Source organism: Mauremys reevesii, linkage group 5, assembly GCF_016161935.1.
Source record: "Mauremys reevesii isolate NIE-2019 linkage group 5, ASM1616193v1, whole genome shotgun sequence".
Lineage (NCBI taxonomy): Eukaryota > Metazoa > Chordata > Testudines > Geoemydidae > Mauremys > Mauremys reevesii.
The window spans coordinates 27,720,307-27,741,907 of record NC_052627.1 but is presented as its reverse complement, the minus strand read 5'-3'; the positions used below and the strand labels follow the sequence as shown (position 1 = coordinate 27,741,907).

The 21,601-nt window shown below is 45.0% G+C and overlaps 1 protein-coding gene across 11 annotated transcripts in view; it reads left to right on the top strand.

Annotated features, from left to right (window-relative positions):
• Nucleotides 1–2,039: 2,039 nt before the first annotated feature.
• Nucleotides 2,040–21,601, top strand: part of STPG2 (sperm tail PG-rich repeat containing 2) — a 410,139-nt gene continuing 390,577 nt past the window's right edge. For 3 of the 11 annotated variants that reach the window (XM_039541573.1, XM_039541575.1, XM_039541572.1), the window contains exons 1-4: nt 2,042–2,230; nt 5,561–5,670; nt 10,290–10,448; nt 12,101–12,265. In XM_039541573.1, the coding sequence (XP_039397507.1) occupies nt 2,125–2,230; nt 5,561–5,670; nt 10,290–10,448; nt 12,101–12,265 (540 nt within the window). In that variant the 5' untranslated portion in view covers nt 2,042–2,124. Of the gene's footprint in view, nt 2,231–5,560; nt 5,671–8,669; nt 8,761–10,289; nt 10,449–12,100; nt 12,266–21,601 lie in introns of all 11 variants that reach the window. The other 8 variants (XM_039541576.1, XM_039541577.1, XM_039541571.1 and 5 more) reach the window with 7 other exon arrangements.

The following is a 21,601-nucleotide window of genomic DNA, read 5'->3' as shown; positions in this document are numbered from 1 at the left end:
TCCCTGGCAGCTTGGGACTTCAGTGCCCTGCCTGGTTCAAGCCAGACACACTAACCTGCTACAAACCCAGACCCAGGTCTGAACTACGTCCCATAAATTGCAGGCGTACCTGAAAACAGCTTAAGAAGTGTTTCTGTTTCCAACACACAGATGCCCAGCTACCAATTGGGTCCAAACCCCAAATAAATTTGTGTACCCTGTATAAAGCTTATAAGGGTAAATTCATAAATTGTTCGCCCTCTATAACACTGATAAAGAGGTATAAACAGCTGTTTACTCCTCCCCAAGTATTAATACAACTCTGGGTTAATTAGTAAAATAAGTAATGAGTAAAAAGTGATTTTATCAAATACAAAAAATAGGATTTAAGTGGTTCCAAGTAATAACAGACAGAAGAAAGTGAATTACCAAGCAAAATAAAATAAAACATGCAAGTTAAACCTAGTACAGTAAGAAAACTGAATACAGCTAAAACCTCACCCTCAGATGTCTCAATAAACTTCTATCACAGACTGGACGCCTTCCTAGTCTGGGCACAATCCTTTCCCCTGGTACAGCCCTTGTTCCAGCTCAGGTGGTAGCTAGGGGATTTCGCATGATTGCAGCCCCCTTTGTTCTGTTCCACCCCCTTACATGGCTTTGGCACAAGGCAGGAATCTTTTGTCTCTTTGAGTCCTCTGTGGTGGGATAGGGGAGCACTGCGGGGGAAGGGGCAGGATCTGTGGGGAGAGGAGAGTGCTAGGGGGCAGGCTCTGGTGGGGGATAGGGAGCGCTGTGGGGCAAGTTCTGGGGAAGAGGGGGAGTGCTAGGGGACAGGCTCTGGGGGTGGAGAGGGCAGTGCTGCCTACGGGGCAGGTTGCAAGGGGAGGCAGTAGGGACGGAGAGGAGAGTGCTGCGGGGTGGGTGCCCGAGGCTCTGCGGGGAGAGGGGAGCGGGTTGCAGGGGAGGCGGTAGGGGCGGAGAGGGAAGCGCTGCGGGGCGGGTTGCAAGGGGAAGGAGAGGCTGTGGCAGGGACAGACTCTGTGGGGAGAGGGAGCGGGTTGCAGGAGGCTGTAGGGGCGGAGAGGGGAGCGCTGCGGGCGGGTTGCAGGGAAGGGAGGCTGTAGGGGCGGAGAGGAGGCGCTGCGGGCGGGTGCCCGAGGCAGGGACAGGCTCTGTGGGGAGAGGCAGGGACAGGCTCTGTGGGGAGAGGGGAGCGGGTTGCAGGGCAGGCGGTAGGGGCGGAGAGGGAAGCGCTGCGGGGCGGGTTGCAAGGGGAAGGAGAGGCTGTAGGGGCGGAGAGGAGAGCGCTGCGGGGCGGGTGCCCGAGGGCAGGGACAGGCTCTGTGGGGAGAGGGGAGCGGGTTGCAAGGGGAAGGGGAGGCTGTAGGGGCGGAGGAAGGGAGGCTGTAGGGGCGGAGAGGAGCGCGCTGCGGGGCGGGTGCCCGAGGGCAGGGACAGGCTCTGTGGGGAGAGGGGAGCGCTGCGGGGCGGGTTGTAGGGGAGGCTGTAGGGGCGGGTTGTAGGGGAGGCTGTAGGGGCGGAGAGTTGCGGGTGCCCGAGGGCAGGGAAAGGCTCTGTGCGGAGCGGGGCGCGCTGCGGGGCGGGTTGCAGGGGAGGCTGTAGGGGCGGAGAGGAGCGCGCTGCGGGGCGGGTGCCCGAGGGCAGGGACAGGCTCTGTGGGGAGAGGAGCGCTGCATGTAGGGAGGCTGTAGGGGCGGAGAGGGGAGCGCTGCGGGGCGGGTTGCAAGGGGAAGGGGAGGCTGTAGGGGCGGATAGGAGAGCGCTGCGGGGCGGGTGCCCGAGGGCAGGGACAGACTCTGTGGGGAGAGAAGAGCGCTGCGGGGCGGGTTGTAGGGGAGGCTGTAGGGGCGGAGAGGGGCGGGTGCCCGAGGGCAGGGACAGGCTCTGTGCGGAGCGGGGAGCGCTGCGGGGCGGGTTGTAGGGGAGGCTGTAGGGGCGGAGAGGGGAGCGCTGCGGCGGGTTGCAGGGGGAAGGGGAGGCGGTAGGGGCGGAGCGGGGCGGGCTGGCTGTGGAAGGGCGGGGCCGGTTCCTCGGGCCGGCCTGGCGTGTTGGGCCTCGCGGTGTCCATGGTGACCGCAGCCGCCGGCCAGCGCTGGGTCTCGAGGTGCGGGGCCAGCCGGCATGTACGACCGGGCTCCGCGGGCGCTCACTCGGCCCGCGGCCGGCACCGAGGCTCATGTGGGGCCCGGCTCCTACCAGCTGCAGCCCGGGAAACAGCAGAAAGCAGGTAACGGGCGGGCAGCGCCCAGATTCACCCCGGGCTGCCCCTGGCCGCCCCCCGAGCCCCTCAAGACAAACCCTGCCCTGGCCCCGCCTCAGCCCGCCCCCTGTGCAGGGACCCGCCGTCGCACCCACGCTCCGCGTCTGCTGCTGCTGCTACGCCTCGGGGGGCAATCAAACAGCGCCTGAAACCACGTCGGGGCTGCTTGGAAGCGATGAAAACCTCAGGCAGGGTTATGTAGGACGGTGCCAGTCACAAGGCTGGGTTGCGCCCCCTGGAACTAGGCAGCGAGCAAATAACGGGTAGCCTGGCTGGTGCAGCTGTAACTGACATTCACCAGGTCTGGTTCAGGTGCCTGGGCAGAGAGCCCAGGCCTGAGCTGTTCCTGTTATCTGCAAGGTTTGACCCAGAGAAAGGTCAGACCCAGAGAAAGGGGACTTCCTGGGTAAGCTGCAAAAGGGTGCCCACCAAGAGAGCCATCGCCTTGTGAAAGGGGGAGTGGAAACAAGGAACATGTAGTTTTTACTTCAGTATAGCTAATGGAGATCAATATACTGTATACCCTTCTCCCCACCCAGGGTTTACATTGAGGTTAAAAACTACCTGTGCCATGGCTCTGCTAGGATTTTACATCAGGGATAGCTGGTTGAGTTGGTTCTCAAAATGGAGATGATGTGATTCCTTTCTTTAACTTGAACTCTCTCTTCCTTCCATATATTTAAACATGGTGAACCTGATTCATATCTCACACAAGTTTTACCCTCTTGCAGTACTGACTTAAGCAGCGTTACTCCTGATTTGTTCCTGTGTGAGAGGAAAATTAGGCCCAGGCTCTTTTTCCCAATGTCCTATGCTCTCCCCTAAAAGAATCCTTGTATATGGTGTTTTTGAATTCTGTTGGAGATGCAGCCAATCATCTTCAGAGCCCATGTGAGAGGAAAAATCTTGGAAATCCTGCAATGCAAGGTCCTAGGTACAAAGTCCAGCAGTCTGCCACACTGTTAAAATGATGGCTTTGTATTCAGAAATACCTTTCTAATTCTCTTGTTGAAAAACCTTATCTAATTATCTATCCCACTTTGACATAAATGTGAGTTCTCAGAAGGGTGCAGTGTGTAGCTGGGCTTTAATATATTTTACTAGAAGTATTTTTACTTCCTTTGTACTGAATAAAAGAAATTGGGTTTCCTTGGGTGGCTTTGAATTTCCATTTATGTTCTTTTCAACCAGAGAAGGCTCTGCAACTGAAGATATAAACATTTGGGATATCTGACAAGTTATTTTCCCCCCCATTTAAAGTAGGAATGACTTGAGAATAGCTGTCTGTAGTAATGGAATCCCACTTCTTTCAGCTTAATTAGTGATATCTTAGAAGCAGGTATATAGAATTCAGTCTCAGATACAAATTGAAGTTAAAGGAGCTATGCGTAACGGTTTCTTCCCAATCAGCAGTCAAAAGTCAAGATGGATATAGGGTTAAGTTAATGTATTCTTTTGTAGCAGTTAAATATGGATTAATTCTAAGGCCATGCCAGAAATACAGACTTCATTAGGTTGTCCCCTAGTGGCACTCATCAGAGGTACAGCCTCTGAAAACACCAAAAAACCCTAAATTGAGATGCAGTAAGATTTTACCTAATTTTAATTATCTTAATTGTATCTGTAAAATGGTAAATTAAATGCAGAGTTTATCCCTTTTAAGCCTATAGCTGGTCTTAGCCCTTGAAGGCCATTTTGTGGATCTTACTAAGGAAAGTATTAGGAATAGAAGCGAGGAGCATTAAAAATAAACGTAACATTTCTTCTTTTATTTGCTCCTCTTTCTTTACCTTCCCTCTTGCTGTCAACATTACCTTATCCCAGAAGTAAAATGAAAAATCCACTGGAAACTTCCCTAATGAACCTGAAGTAGGAGACTGCATTGCATTTAAATACAACTAAAGTAAATCCCAGTTGAACATAAATACAATTGTAATTAAGCATTACTTCATTTACAGGGAAATTAATTCATTTTTAAACACTTTTCTATAATTTTATGTACATCTATCCAACCTTACTACATAATACTTGCAGCGTGCAGGATGTCAGACTAGGTGATCATGGTTATTTGTGTGTTTAAAATACAGGAAATCTATGAATAACTTTTTATAACATCTTTTATACAAACTATCTCAACTACTTTATGAAGTTAAATAACATGACTTAGAGTTAAATAACAGCAGAGGGGGAGTCAGAAATTAGGAGAGGTTGATAAAGGAGAAAAGGCATGTTTTTACTCAAGATTTTAAATGAAATGGAGGCAGGGGCGGCTCTAGATATTTCGCCGCCCCAAGCATGCCGCGGGGGGTGTTCTGCTGGTCACCGGTCCCACGGCTCCGGTGGACCTCCCGCAGGCGTGCCTGCGGAGGGTCCACTGGTCCTGCGACTCCACCGCAGGCATGCTGCCGAAGGCTGCCTGCCTGCCGCCCTCCCGGCGACCGGCAGAGCGCCCCCCGCGGCATGCCGCCCCAAGCACGCGCTTGGCGTGCTGGGGCCTGGAGCCGCCCCTGAATGGAGGATCAATGAGAGAGAGAGATGTAGAAGGCTGTGAGAATTGGCTGCAGCTCCAAAGGAGGCAGCCCCCTTACCAACAGTGATCAGATTATGTGTGAAGGGATTGAGAGGAGCCTAGTGTAATCTATATAGAGAGGGAATGGAGCAAGTTCATGGAGCATTTTAAAGTTAGAAAAGGGAATTTTGAACTGGATCCTGAAATGAATGGGCAGCCAGTGTAGTTGTTTGAATAGGGGGCTAGTGAATTTGCACTTCTCTGTACATGTGAGAAGGAGGTCAATAGCCTTCCATGGCTTGATTCTCCATTGCTTAATAGTCTTTCAGTCAAAATTAGATGTCTTTCTGGGTCAACCAAATCAATGGAATTGGTGCAGGAAGCATTTGGTGAAATTCTATGGCTTATGTTATGAAAGAGGTCAGACTAGAGGATCATAATGGGCCTTGTTGGGTTTAAAATCTGTTAATTTTTTCTGTGCAAACAGGAACCTGAAGAAGTAGGGTTTGGAGAAGCTATAGAGAATGGGCTTTGGGACTCTGCTAACTGCTTCAGGTCTAAAATATAATTACAGTGATAGCTTTATGCCTTGTAAAATAGCTTTATCATTTTCAACCACACACTCTTTATATATTTCCCATCTTTTCAATGGAGCAGAAAAATTAGATGAACCAAATATTTTCATTACTAAAAAATAATTTTGATGCATATATGGGTTGTTTGCTTTCTCAAACTTTTGTAAGTGCATATGTTTTACTGTTTTATTTTTCATGCCCCCTCACTTGCAGATGGCTATGCTCCATTTCTTTCTTTGACAACTCGAGACTCTGCATTTACTATTCCAAATGCTGAGATTGATGTTCCAGGACCAGGACGCTATGATATTTCCAAAGTGCAGGTAAAATTATAGAAGTTGCATTAAACAAGTTAAGAGAGGAAATTTGCAACCTGACTTTCAAAACAGTAATAACAAGTGATGTTCATAACAAATTTCAGTGAAACAAGTCAATAAACACCCTCCTCCTAAAATTAAAGTGCCGGGGTGAAAGAGACAGCATGGTGGGAAGTGATCATTTGGACAAGGACTTTTATTTATATACAATCCTTTCCTCCTCCTTGTTCTGCCTCTTCATGCATCCCCCCCTTCTCCCCACCTGCTCTACTTCTTTCCCCAATGGAAAACTGACAAGAGAGTCCTTGATGCCCCCAAACAATGGTGTTGCTGGATGCTTGGTGACAGTTAAAAATTCAGTTTTTTTCTGAGTGCTTTTAAGTAGCTGTCCAACTCACTAGACGTTCTGTTGTTTTCATGCAGTTCACTTCCAGTAGTAGTGGGTACTTTGTGTATGGTGTAGGTCAAGATTTCTTGATGCCTCAATGTAGTAGTTAATATCATTTTAAAAGAGTGAAGACACATGAAGTTTGAGTAATGAATGCTATATTGATTTTGATAAATGAAACTATGTAGTAATGGTTCCAGTAAGAATAAAGGGAGTTCAGGTTAATGCTGGATGAATTATTTGAGAGCAAAGGCAAAGGAACCTTCTCAGGCTTGCTTGATAGGTTTTTGTATACTCTATTACAGTGGTGCGCAAACTTTTCCAGTCATGCCTCACTTACCATTCACGGAATTTATTGCCCCCTCCCTCCATTACTTGTAATCTGAAACTGTTTGGGATTTTTTGCCAGGGCTCTATCCTGTAGCGGGACTGGGATCCCTCTTCCATAATAGTTGGAGCAGGATAAAAATTCAACAATATGGGAGTGGATATTGCAGGGTGTTATGGGAGTGGAATTAAAAAAAATAGTCCTCCTGCACTGCAAACAACATGAATGCCCCAGATAGCAGCTATCGTTTTCTGGCTGCCCAGCTCTGAAGGTTGCGCTGCCACCCGCAGCCAGTGCAGAAGTAAGGCCACCCTTACTTCTGTGCCGCTGCTGGTGGCAGTGCCACCTTCCACAGGTGCTGGCTTCCTCTGGGCCCCAGGGTGTGCAAATTCCCGCTCCACCCCAGGCCCTGCTCCCACCCGACTCCTTCCCCCAAGCCCTCACCCCTGCCCCGCCTCTTCCTGCCCCTGCTCAGCCTCAGGCCCCACTGATTGTGGCGGGAGGGGGGCACTGGGAGGGAGGGGGAGGAGTTGATTGGCAGGGCCACTGGCAGATGGGAGGTGCTGCGGGAGGAGGGAGGGAGCTGGCTGAGCACCCACTAATTTTTTTCCATGGGTGCTCCAGCCCTGGAGCACACACAGAGTCGGCACCTATGCCACCTGGAGAGCAGCAGCTGCTGGCCAGGGCATTCATGTTGTTTGTGGTGTGGGAGGACTGTTTTTTTTTTTAATCCCATTCCCGTCCCACCCTGCAATACCCACTCAATTTTTATCCCCCTCCTGCTATTATGGCAGCGGGTCCTGCAGGACCTATAGGATCCCACAGGATCCCAGTTTCTTGGTGCCGCCTCAGAGAACCTCTTGCACCCCCGCCTTAAGGAGGAACCCCCATTTGCGCACCACTGCTCTATTGTATGTGTGCTTTTAGAATTTCAGTAATAACATTAGCATTAAAGAGAAGCTGGAATTTTATTTAATTCCTTCATTCTTCATTTATCTGAAAACATTTACTTGTTAGTTAGATATATTTATTAGATTTAAATTTATCTGAAATCACATGTAAGGCTATAGAAATGAAATGTTTTAATGATTATATAGATCCAGATTGTATCTGACTGCTTTGAGGATATTATAAGGGTGGAAAGGGTACCAGAAGCCTCCCTTCACCCCCATATTCATGCACAGTGATTGGCCACAATTGCAGTCCCTGAGCTCTTTTGAGTACAGAGATGTGATTCCTCCTAGCGTTCTCCTCCGTGTTCAAGACACTCAGAAGTGGATGGAGTGATGGTGGGGCTCCTGGTCGCCCTTCCTGTATCTGCAGCCAAAGCTGGCCAGATGTGTGGGGAGAGTATCCTGCTCCTCTGTATGCCAGAGGCTGAGGAAGGGTTCTGCTTTGCTGGGGCAGCAAAGTGGGCCAGTGCCTATAACACACAGTTGAAGTTGTTATAACTGTGTATTAGAATTAAGTCTGCAAGGCAACAATCTCAATGTAAATACATATTTTAAATTTAATTAATATGAGGTATTAACACTTGGGTTTTACAGTTCACTTTTGGAATTAAAAGAAAACATGACTTTCATACTATCTGTTAGCAATTATGAAACAAGTAAAAACAATGCAGTTAGTGTAAACATTAAACAATTTCTAAAGTGTGCTGCTATTTTACAGTGGAAAATTCATTGTTATGGCTATGTCATTGTAATGTAATATACTTGTTTTTTGATCTTCTCCATTGCAGACTCCTTTAAGACTTTTTGACTGCAGTTTACACCCTCCAGTGGGAAAAGGCAGTAATACAATCAGTTTCATACTAGCACGCTATAACAACAATCCTAGTTAAAAGTATCAGAAGGTTTCTTCAGTGCTCTTCCTCACATTTTGTCTTCCTGCTGAATCTTGCTTTTGTTTTAATTTGTAGTGTGAAAAAATAAATAATCCCTCAAGTAGCATTTTTTATGTACTAATCTTTACTTTGTTTGCAGACAGAGTAATTGTAAATTAGCTGTGTAGGGAAAAGGTACTTAGGGCTTTGGCAGCACTTAGGCCTTGTCTACACTACAGAGGGAGATGGATCTACGTTACACAACTTCAACTAGGTGAATAACATAGCTGAAGTCAGTGTACTTAGATCTACTTACCACGGGGTCCACACTATGCCATGTTGACAGGAGCTGGTCGGGGCTCTAAGGGTATGTTGATTTGTTCCGGTGTTAGTGTAGGGAGTGTCCTGAGTAGATGTTGACAGGAGACGCTCTCCCATCGACTCCTCTTGCACTTCTCGTTCAGGTGGAGTATAGGAGTTGACTGGAGAGCGATCAGCGATCGATTTAGCGGGTCTAGACCACCAATGCATCTATCATCATGCGTCGAACCCCCGGTAAGTGTAGACAAGCCCTTAGAATTGATTATCAGTCATCCAGTGTGGAACTTGTAGATAGTCATTTTCTTTTATGGCAAGGTAGCGGTGGGGGGAAATACTATAAACAGCGCACAAGTAAACTCGTATTAGAAAGACATTTTATTCCTTTCTTCCCTGATACATCATAATATATTATGGTACTGTGTTTAGTTAATGTCACACTAATACTGCATTCTATGAAATCTGACATAATGTAGCTTACACGATGGAATGTGATATGACGTAAAACAACACAGGTGAAATGAAGTAAACCAAGCAATTTCTGACATTTTATATTTCTGTAAAATTTGCATTTGTAGAGTAGTTATAAAAATGCATTTCTGTAACTTCTGATTTACTAATTGGCTATGGATAAGTTGTGCTGTTATTGTCAATAATTGTCAGATACAGTAGCAGCACTAATGCTGAAATAACGTATTTGGTGCTCTTTTGAGGTTCTATTCCCACAATATGTCTTAGTTCCCTTTAAATTGAGACATCAGGAATACTTCATTTCTGTTTCTTCTGTTGTGTTCTGAAGAAAAAGGCAAAACCTAGTCATATTATGAGCCAGTCCTAACCCCTACAATAGCTGCATGAGTTGTAATTCTGTAAGTACTGTCTCAAGGTGTTGGGCATTGGTAGCTCCTCCCTCCCCTTTGGACTTCCTCCTCACACCCCTTCACTTTCTTGAAGGCCTATCATAGGCCTCAGCCCCCACGAAGGGAGAGTGACAGCCACTCATTAGAAACCAAAGGTCACATAGCTGGTGGTTATAAAGCTGTCATCGTCTGGATTCCTATAATGGAACTTGTTTACCACTGGTGCTGCTGCTACGTCTCAATCATTGAAAAGAAGAACACAACCTATTGATTCTGGATTCAGTGTATTGAAAATGCAGAAGCTTTTGTATGTACAATTCAACTCAAATTTATTTAAACCTAATGATATTTATATAGAATGAGCCAGTGCTCTAACTTTTGGTGGCCCAGCATTAGATTGTAAGTTCTCTGGGGCAGAGACCATCTTTTTGTTCTGTTTGTACAGTATCTACCTTGGGCTCCTGGTCCATGTTTGGGGCTCTCTTAGGTGCTACTGCAATATGAACAAATAATTGATATAGTGTTTTTCCTTTTCTAGAAAAAGAAGAAACAACAACTAATATCTTACTGCATTAGAAATGACAGGGATACTTGTAATTCACTTAGGAGTATTGCTGTAAGAAATTTTAAAATAGTATTTCATTGAAGACTGCAGAGTGAAACAAACATTTTCAGCCTCTTTATCTAAATAGTTGCATTTCCTATTTTAAGTCAAGTAAAACAATACTGGGAAAAGAAAATTGATCTGCATCTAGAATATTTTAATATAAATTAGTGCAGACATTGTCAGCTCTTCGGTTTAAAGGATTGGCTATCAACTGTTTTTTATTTTGTGAAGTTCTTGTCAAGTTCATAATTTATTTTACTTTACAATTTCATAGAATATTCATTTTTTCATATTTTTAGAATAATATAAAAGGTGGTAAGAGTCCACAGAACAAAGAAAAACGTTTCAAGGAGATCAGTACAGACACTCCAGGACCTGGAAGCTATAACCAACCTCCTGCAGTGGAGTTAGAGATTAATAACAGGAAGCAGAAAGAGCCTAAAGAACATATTCAGCTGGTATGTTAGTAAAAAAGGATGATGCCATATTAATTCTTTTTCTTAAAATTTGATATTGATCACAAATGTTAACATAAAATATATAAAAACACTAGTAAACATATTACTGAACTTAATCTTTTCAAAAGCAGACTGAAGTGGTACAATTGCATACCTACAGTGGTGCTCACGATTATCACAAGACAGATCAGGTGATGGGAGGAGGTTGAATTAATGTGGGGAAAATAAATTAAAGCAAACAATAACCTATAGAACTACTATGAAACCATTTCAAATAAGAATAAATCTTTTAAAAGACTAATCTTCCAGTATACACTAAAAGTACAATCTTCTCTCCGCCTGATTCACAGGAGGGATGTACATCTACCTCCCAGATGAGTGCCTCAGTCACCATGCTATAGAGTAATTCTCACTTGTTCTCTTTGGTCCAAGAGATATTTACACATTCATGCAAAGTGGAATGGTGTCAACAGGTGAGGTTGAGGAAAATAGCATGTTGCCTGGTGGTTAGGGCGCTCACCTGGCAGGGGAGAGAACCAAGTTCAGGGCCCTTCTCTGAGGAATACTTAAGTGTCTATACAAAGTAGAAAGCTTCAACAGGAGAGATCAAGAGCAACACAACCCAGAAAAATCTATAGCCTGGTGGTTCTGATGCTCACCTAGGAGTGGGGAGGTAAGACTTCAAAGCTAGCTCAGGTATGCCTACCTGTGCTGCAGTTACACCTCCCAACTGCTATTAGACATACCCTTAGGGAGCAGTCAGAAGGTTACTTGGTGCTGCCCCATTGCATGGGATTACCTGCTTTCCCTGGCAGAGCAGTAGAATTTCATTTGTTTGTGCTTGAGCAGTGTGCAGACTCAAAAATCCATGTTCAGCACAGATTTGGAGGTCTGACATTAACTGAAATAGGGTATAGCAACAATTTAATTTATATAGGTTAAATTTATGGTTACCAGAAAGTTTTTTAAGAGCTTCTGTAGTTAACTTCAAATAGAGTAGAACTCCTTAGATGTGTTTTGCATCATTGCTTTATTGTATCATTCTTTATGTCACAGCTTTCCTCATGTGACTTTTATTTGTAATTTATCAGCATGGCAGTTGAATTACCTTTAGGTCATAAATGACAAAAGTTTATTGCTCATTTGGCAGCAATAGATCACTGAAAGAAATGAGATTACAGTCAATTATATAGGAAGGTACTAATGTAATCATAAAGCTTACAGTGTAAATTTTATTTTACCAAACTGTTAGTAGAATTTATAACCACGCAAATAAACAGATCAGAAATTTGATGGGAACTGAAAAGGGATAATATCAAATTGGGGAAGTCTACACAGAAAAATAAAGTTAAATTTTCACTCTGCCAATAAGCCTATATGAACGCAAAGTGCTGTATTGTTGTTATCCTTCTACATATGTGACATTATAAGGTTCAGTTGTTACTTAATGATTCACTAGTACACTGACATCTATTAAAAGTACATATGCTTCAAAACATAAAAGTGAAAATTTAATATTCCAGACCACCTTTTTAATAAAGTGTAGGGCTGTATCTTTCTTTTTCTTTGGGTGCATTCACCTTCAGTTTATACAACATGGATGGAATGTGTTTGTGATCTAATTTAAAGCACAATCTAATTGTTTTTTACAGAGGACTGCTGGCAGTATAAAAGTGTACCGAAAAGTGGATGGTCCCTCTATCCCTTCTCCAGGCCAAGCATTTGGGTATGAAGAAGCTGAGGATGGCACTCTTATTAAACAATACCCACCTCAAAGAGATGTGACATTAGGCCCAGCATACTATCAACCAATAATTGTAAGTAATTTTAGAACAATTTCATAAGACTGGCTACAGGATTACAAAATAGTTTAACGTTTATCTTTAGCTATAAAATGTTATCATGACATGTTTTCTCTTAAGAGTGAAAGTTAATGGTATTGGTACTATTATATATTTTGGGCTGGCTACAGAGCCAATTTCATTTTTGATTTATATGGGTACAACTCCATTGAAATAAGTGGGACCTACTTGACTATTGTTGAATTTGGCACAAAGAATAGAAAACAATATAGATTTAAAAGGTCGTTGCTACTGCCTCTTCTAGTTCCACCTGGCTGGAAAGGGAACACAAAAGTAGCCACTAGTTTAGCAAGCAATGCTGTAAAGAGTACAAGAGCTGAATTAAGAAGGAATGTGCTTGTGGGCTTGACAAACTGTCCTCTTCTGGTCTCACCAGTTTCTGCAGAATTCAAGATTTATTTTTTAAATAAATTCAGTTTCTAGCTCTTTTGGTGGCAAAGATGTCCTTCTGAATACCAAGTTGAGGCAGTTGTCTTACTGAGTCAACAGACAGGCTGAAACAATAGCTTTAAGGGATACAAACTGCCTCAGATAAAAGGCCCTACCAATTTCATGGTCCATTTTGGTCAATTTCATGGTCATGGGATTTTGAAAATTATAAATCTAATGATTTCAGCTATTTATATTTGAAATTTCATGGTGTTGTAATTGTAGGGGTCCTGACCCAAAAATGAGTTGGTGGGTGGGGTTGCAAGGTAAAACGTAGGCGGGGTTGTGGTACTGCTACCCTTACTTCTGCACTGCACCTGGTGGTGGTGCTGCCTTCAGAGCTGGATAGCTGGAGAGTGGTGGCTGCTGGCTGAGAGCCCCGCTCTGAAGGCAGCGCCAGCACCAGCACCATCACAGAAGTAAGCATGGTGCAGAAGTAAGGATGGCATGGTACGGTATTGCCACCCTTATTTCTGCGCTGCTGCCTGAAGAGCTGGGCCCTCGGTCAGCGGCCCCCCACTCTCTGGCTGCTCAGCTCTGAAGGCAGCAGCGCAGAAGTAAGGGTGGCGATACCACAACCTCCTAAAATAACCTTGCAAACCCCCCGCCCCCATGCAACTATCTTTTGGGTCAGGACCCCCAATTTGAGAAACACTGGTCTCCCCCCATGAAATCTGCGTAGTATAGGGTAAAAGCACACAAAGGAACAGATTTCACGTCAGGAGACCAGATTTCACGGTCTGCGATGCATTTTTCATGGCCGTGAATTTGGTAGGGCACTACTTATATATCTAAACAGGCTTTTTATGCTGAAGCCAGTTAGATGTTTTGACAAACTATTTTGATGTTGATAATTTTAGCAAAAATATTCATTTCCTCTGGGATTGCAGCCAGAGCTAGAGTGGAATACTACCATTCTTCCCCTTCACTCATGTCTCTTCCCTGAACGAGTGGCAGATGAAATAAAACTAATAGCAAGTAAACAATAGTCAAATTCTTATCCATGGTTCGTTTTGTAGTCTTCTGTATTTTTGTCACGTTGCTTTGCATGGTGCATAGAGTAATTAATAATCTCATTATTTGCCAGTTATCACAAAGATTGACATGAGCTGCTGGGGCAACTGAGAGCAGGGAAGGCTGTCTCTTTTGTACTCTCAATACATCTCCTGCTACTGCCAGGGCAGTGTGGAGGAAAAGGAGGAAGTGGCCACACTTGAATGTAGATAGATGAGGAAGAGGGGAGAGCGGGGAGAGAGACAGAGCAAGCTGGAGTGGGGAAGACAGGAACAGGAGAAGAGGGAGATAGGGACATAAGGGCACAGGCTGGAGTAGGACATTCTAAAGCAGGGGTGGCCAACCCAGGGCCGGCGCTTCCATTAGGTGACCGGTGCCAGGATTTGGGGGGGCGGCATTTTGTGCACTCCCCACGGAGCGCATGGAGCTTCCGGTTCTGCCTCCGTTGCACCGCCGAAGAAGGATCTTCTGCCGACGTGCCATGGAAAACAGTGGCAGGCAATTGAGCAGCTCGATGACTGCCACTGTCGCCTGCAGCATTTCAGTGGAGGGTCCTTCTTCGGCGGCACGACGGGAGCGGAACCGGAAGCTCCTGCGTGCCCCATGGGGAGCGCACAAAATGCCGCCCCCCCGAATTCTAACTAGGGCGCCAGAAACTCTGGCGCCGCTCCTGGGCCAACCTGAGTGTGAGAAGAATCCAGAATTTACCAATGTGCATTGCCAAAGAGCCACAGTAATACGTTAGCTCCCCACCCTGCTCCCAGTGCCTCCCACCCACTGGCGGCCCCACCAATCAGCACCTCCTCCCGTCCCTGCACCTCCCGATCAGCTGTTTTGTGGCATGCAGGAAGATCAAGGGGGAGCTAAGGTACAGCAGGCTCAGGGGAAGGGGTGGAGTGGGGGCAGGGTCTGTGGCAGAGCCAGCGTTGAGCAGTGAGCACCCCCCGGGACATTTGAAAGTTGGCTTCCATGGGAAGTCGGTGCCCATAGAAGGAGCTACATATTAATTTCTGAAGAGCCGTATGTGGCTCCAGAGCCATAGGTTGGCCACCCCTGTTCTAAAGTATGGAGGCAGGATGGGAAGATGATGCAGAAGGGTCTGTAACCATCAGAGCACAGTCCCATTCAGAACCTGGAATACTTGTGTAACATTTTCATCATCTTATTTTAAAGCAGTATGATTTTGACTTATGTTTTGTAGTTTCTCTGCAAGGGCTTGATCTTGCAATGTGCTGAGCATTTGGCCCAAATCCAGCAAAGCACTTATGTGAATGCATTACTAAAAGTATGAGTAGTCCCAATGATTTTAATGAAACTTCTTACATACTTAAAGTTATGAATGTGCTTAACACCTACGCTTTATCTGGGGCAGACTGCTTCGATCTTTGTATGATTGTATCTCAAAGTTGAAAGTTTATCCTGAAGTTTAGAGACAGCAGTGCACATGCCTCTAATTTGAGGTTAATTATTTTGTAAAGTGATTTAATAATGAGTAACACTGTCTGAAGAGACATCTGAGGGAAGTCTTGTTCACTTGTAATTCAGCTCCGGTTGATTACAATTACTTATGTGCTGGAGATTGGGAAATGGCTGTAGAGAAACAGTGTCTTCATAGAATCATAGAATATCAGGATTGGAAGGGACTTCAGGAGGTCATATAGTCCAACCCCCTCCTCAAAGCAGGACCAATCCCCAAATAAATCATCCCAACCAGGGCTTTGTCAAGCCTGACCTTAAAAGCCTGTAAGGAAGGAGATTCCACCACCTCCCTAGGTAACTCATTCCAGTGCTTCACCACCCTCCTAGTGAAAATGTTTTTCCTAATATCCAACCTAAACCTCCCCCACTGCAACTTGAGACCATTACTCCTTGTTCTGTCATCTGCTACCACTGAGAACAATCTAGATCCATCCTCTTTGGAACCTCCTTCAGGTAGTTGAAAGCAGCTATCAAATCCCCTCTCATTCTTCCCTTCTGCAGACTAAACAATCCCAGTTCCCCGAGTCTCTCCTCATAAATCATGTGCTCCAGCCCCCTTATAATTTTTGTTGCTTTCCGCTGGACTCTTTCCAATTTGTCCACATCCTTCTTGTGGGGCCCAAAACTGGACGCAAAACTCCAGATGAGGCCTCACCAATGTCGAATGGAGGGGAATGATCACATCCCTTGATCTGCTGGCAGTGCCCCTACTTATACAGCCCCAAATGCCGCTAGCCTTCTTGGCAACAAGGGCACACTGTTGACTCATATATCTAGCTTCTCATCCACTGTAACCCCTAGGTCCTTTTCTGCAGAACTGCTGCCTAGCCACTCAGTCCCTAGTCTGTAGCAGTGCATGGGATTCTTCCATCCTAAGTGCAAGACTCTGCACTTGTCCTTGTTGAACCTCATCAGATTTCCTTTGGCCCAATCCTCTAATTTGTCTAGGTCCCTCTGTATCCTATCCCTACTCATCAGTGTATCTACCACTCCTCTCTGCAGATGACACTAAACTAACTTGCTGAGGGTGCAGTCCACGCCATCTTCCAGATTATTAATGAAGATATTAAACAAAACTGTCCCCAGGACCGGTGGGGCACTCTGATTGATACCGGCTGCCAACTAGACATGGAGCCATTGATCACTACCCATTGAGCCCGACGATCTAGCCAGCTTTCTATCCACCTTATAGTCCATTCATCCAGCCCATACTTCTTTAACTTGCTGGCAAGAATACTGTGGAAGACCGTATCAAAAGCTTTGCTAAAGTCAAGGAATAACACGTCCACTGCTTTCCCCTTATCCACAGAGCCAGTTATCTCGTCATAGAAGGCAATTAGGTTAGTCAGGCATGACTTGCCCTTAGTGAATCTATGCTGACTGTTCCTGATCACTTTCCTCTCCTCTAAGTGCTTCAGAATTGATTCCTTGAGAACCTGCTCCATGATTTTTCCAGGGACTGAGGTGAGGCTGACTGGCCTGTATTTTCCCGGATCCTCCTCCTTCCCCTTTTTAAAGATGGGCACTACATTAGCCTTTTTCCAGTCATCCGGGACCTCCCCCGATCGCCATGAGTTTTCAAAGATAATGGCCAATGTCTCTGCAATCACATCAGCCAACTCCTTTAGCACCCTGGGATGCAACGCCTCCATCCCCATGGACTTGTGCTCGTCCAGCTTTTCTAAATAGTTCCGAACCACTTCTTTCTCCACAGAGAGATGGTCACCTGCTCCTCATGCTGTGCTGCCCAGTGCAGTAGTCTGGGCGTTGACCTTGTTCGTGAAGACAGAGGCAAAAAAAGCATTGAGTATATTAGCTTTTTCCACATTCTCAGTCACTAGGTTGCCTCCCTCATTCAGCAAGGGGCCCACACTTTCCTTGACTTTCCTCTTGTTGCTAACATATCTGGAGAAACCCTTCTTGTTACTCTTAACATCTCTTGCTAGCTGCAATTCCAAGTGTGATTTGATCTTCCTAATTTCACTCCTGCGTGCCTGAGCAATATTTTTATGCTCCTCCCTGGTCATTTGTCTAATCTTCTACTTCTTGTAAGCTTCTTTTTTTGTGTTGAAGATCAGCAAGGATTTCACTGTTAAGCCAAACTGGTCACCTGCCATATTTACTATTCCTTCTACACACCAAAATGGTTTGTTTCTGCAGCCTCAATAAAGATTCTTTAAAATATAGCCAGCTCTCCTGGACTCCTTTCCCCCTCATGTTATTCTCCCAGGGGATCCTGCCAATCAGTTCCCTGAGGGAGTCAAAGTCTGCTTCTCTGAAGTTCAAGGTCTGTATTCTGCTGCTCTCCTTTCTTCCTTGTGTCAGGATCCTGAATTCGACCATCTCATGGTCACTGCCTCCCAGGTTCCCATCCACTTTTGCTTCTCCTACTAATTCTTCCCCGTTTGTGAGCAGCAGGTCAAGAAGAGCTCTGCCCCTAGTTGGTTCCTCCAGCACTTGCACCTGGAAATTGTCCCCTACACTTTCCAAAAACTTCCTGGATTGTCTGTGCACCGCTGTATTGCTCTCCCAGCAGATATCAGGGTGATTTGAAGTCTCCCATGAGAACCAGGGCCTGAGATCTAGTAACTTCTGTTAATTGCCTGAAGAAAGCCTTGTTCACCTCATCCCCCTGGTCTGGTGGTCTAATGCAGACTCCCACCACGACATCACCCTCGTTACTTACATTTCTAAATTTAATCCAGAGACTCTCAGGTTTTTCTGTAGTTTCATACCGGATCTCTGAGCAGTCATACTGCTCTCTTACATACAGTGCAACTCCCCCACCTTTTCTGCCCTGTTTGTCCTTCCTGAACAGTTTATATCCATCCATGACAGTTCTCCAGTAATGGGAGTTATCCCACCAAGTCTCTGTTATTCCAATCACATCATAATTCCTTGACTGTGCCAGGACTTCCAGTTCTCCCTGCTTGTTTCCCAGGCTTCTTGCATTTCGGTATAGGCACTTAAGATAACTTGCTGATCGTCTTGCTCTCTCAGTATGAGGCAGGAGTCCTCCCCTCTTGTGCTCTCCTGCTCGTGATTCCTCTTGGCATCCCACTTCCGCACTTATCTCAGCGCTTTGGTCTCTTTCCCCCGGTGAACCTAGTTTAAAGCCCTCTTCATTAGGTTAGGCAGCCTGCTTGCGAAGATGCAACGAAAAGAGGGAAGAGCAGTCCTACTCCCTGAAACACAAGAGCTTTTAGGGCTGTTTTGTGTTTTCAGGATCTTAATTTGCTTTGGCACCATCGTTTATTTTTTAAAGAGTAAACCATTACTGTAAAAAACAAACGAACACAATCTCCCTAGTATGTTCTTCAGCAAAATCTGGAAACTTTAATGAAAAAAAGACATTAGTCCAAAATAAAGAAAGATCCAGCAAAAAAGTCTGTACAACTCACTACAGAAATGGCATCTCTGTTAGACTTTTGGGCACCACCTTTCCTGTTTTAATCATAATGCTTACCTGCCCATCAGAGACTCTACTCTCCCCCCACCCCAGTAGAATGTCAACATAAATCAGGATATTGAAATGGTATGGGTTAAAGTTTTTTCACAGATTTCTTGGGAATTTACCTGTCTGACTTCCATTAACATTTATGAGAATTAAATATCCAAATCACAGTTGATTTGCAAAGAATGTTTATTCCAAAGGGCATTGGGACCAAGTCTTTATTTTTTAAGCATTCTATGAAGACTTGTAGTCCAATCTTTGGTTGTTTTAGTTTGATCCCAAATGACTGACTACCCAAAACATTAGTTATTGTTTTCAAGGGTTTTTAGACAGATAAATCCCCTCTATAGCTGAAAGCCCCTAAAGCTGATGCGATGTCTTTGCTGCCATCAAAGTATTCTCTTTACTATGGAATAACTAACATGCATTAGCTATCCTGCTGTAAAATCCTAGTGAAGACACGGCACTGTAGTCTTTACCACAAGGTTAATAAGAGAAGTTGACCATGGACGGGGAGTATAGGATTGACCTTGCCTAGCTCACCTTGTGATTAAAAACAGCAGTGCCATGTCTTCACTAGGATTTTGCAGTGGGATAGCTAATCTGTGTTAGTTATTGCACAGTAAAAACACAACTTTTTTGGCAGTGAAGACAAAGCTTTAGACTACTATAAACCCAACATGGAAAGTAGACCAGTGAAATGTTGACTACTGGGTAAGTGAGAGAAAGGAAAAGAAAGTTACCAATATGCTGTTGTCAGCAACAGCTGCTCTCCCATCTTAAAGGGCTAGACTGTTAATTAAATTCCCTTATACTTTTATTAGACCATAACTAGACCCATTAGAAGGCCCAGTTTTTTGAAAAGTCCATTGGGTCAGGTACTTTTTGGATATTAGAAGGGCAAAAAAGAATGGAGCCATCGATGTGGATGGGAGATTTGAAGCTGAGATCTGGAATAAAAATGCCTGGAGATAGCTCCTTCCTCCATAGTCAGAACTCATCTATTCTTGCTGAACTGGATGTCCTGCATCCCCAACAGGGAAACTTCTTGATCAAAACCCAAAGGCAGTCACACCTTAGATACTGATTTCCCTGATCCTTCAGGGAACTAATGATCATTCTGGTCCTTCGGGCAGGGAAAGGATCTGCTGTTATTTAGCAATGTGATGCTAACTTTCTTTTTTATTTTCTATGGGTGGTGTGTCATTTGTTGGTTCTCTCACATCAGGCTTATATAGTGTCTTTTAAAGCAGAAATCTTGTAAGTTAACAAGGATTTTCTCTTTATGGATTTCTGGTGGGATGACTTTGTTTTTGGTGATCAGCTGGAATGGATTTGACCAAATGTCTGGATCTCTCAGAGTTAAGGAATCACACATTTGTAGCGTATGAAAATTAAACTGAACTAAAAACAACCAAGGCAATATGTTACACTGAAAATTTTTTCTGCAAAAAGAAAACAAAAACAGTACAAATGTATATGTCACTAGTTACTTAATGTACCTCATCTGCAAAATGCATGTGATGCAAAAGTGTTTAGATTCTGTGCTCTTGTTCTGTAAGAGGTTTCTTGAAACTTTTCCTCTTTTTTCTGTCTTGTGTAAATTTTTGCCCATTTCTGTTTGTTGTCTGTGACAGGGTGCTATCAACAGCACCCTAATCACTGACATTGCTACAGACTAGAGAAGGCTGCAGCCCAGCTGAGGGCAATTATACACTTTCTGTTGAGGGACTGTGAGCACCTGGGTGACAATCACTAGGCTAACAAGGTAATTGGGGGAAAATAGAAGGGGAGGAAATAGAAGGAGGCTCAGGCCTGGTCTACACTAGGACTTTAATTCGAATTTATCAGCGTTAATTCGAACTAACCGCTCAACCGTCCACACCAGGAAGCCATTTAATTAATAGAGGGGCTCTTTGCTTTTTGTTTGGTGGTCCTCCACCCGGCAGGTGGAGAGTAACGCGCACCGCACTTGCTCGAATTAGGCTTGGTGTGGATGCTAATCTACTTAGCAGCTCGGGCTCTACAGTGCACACACACCACTCTTCTCTGGACAGCAGTCAGAGCTTGGGCTTGGCCAGCCACACCACAGAAATGACCCACAGAAAATGAATTTTCATTTTTTTTTCTGTCTGGGCGGAATCTGGTTGACTGCTGCTGCTCGCTGGCGAGCTCCACGGCACCGCAGCAGAGCAGAGGCAGAGCCAGCCAGCAGAGGAGTCCGATCCAGAGGTCCCAGAATGGAGTCAGGAGGGAGTGACCGGATGGATCTCTGTGATTCTGTGCTCTCGGTGGCTCGAAGTCAGCCTCCGAGCGCGCGAAGCAAAAGCGGAAGAACAAGAGAAAGTTCAAGAAGAGCAAGAAGAGACAGACAAAGGATACAGATGCGATGCAGTGCGTGACCTAAGGTGAGGAAAAGGGAAAACAGAAAGCGAGTCAAGAGCGGAGCCCGCAGGACGCCCGGAGCCACGACCCAGACCATGCCCTTCACGAGTTCATGCCATGCCTGCCCCAGGTGGTGACCAGTGCCCAGACAGTGTGACGGGTGGACAGTTCCCCGGAATAGTGTACTGACAGTTCCCCCCTCCCTGTTCGGAAGGGGGGGAAGGGGAGGAAAGGGGACAGGCAGAGGACGGGCGACCCACTCCATCTCCCCCTCTCACAGAGATCTCCTCATCACCTCACAGAGATCCCCATCCCCCCCTCCTCCCCAGAGCCTCAAGACAACCAGGAAGGATAAGTGGAGGATTTTTATTATAACACATATTTTAAACATTTATTTTTTATAAATAGAAAAACAAAAATAAAAAAAATAAATATTAAATTATAATATATTATATTATAATAATATTATATATGAAATAATAACAAATAGAAAAATTTCTAAACATTATAAATTAAAAATTATAAAAATA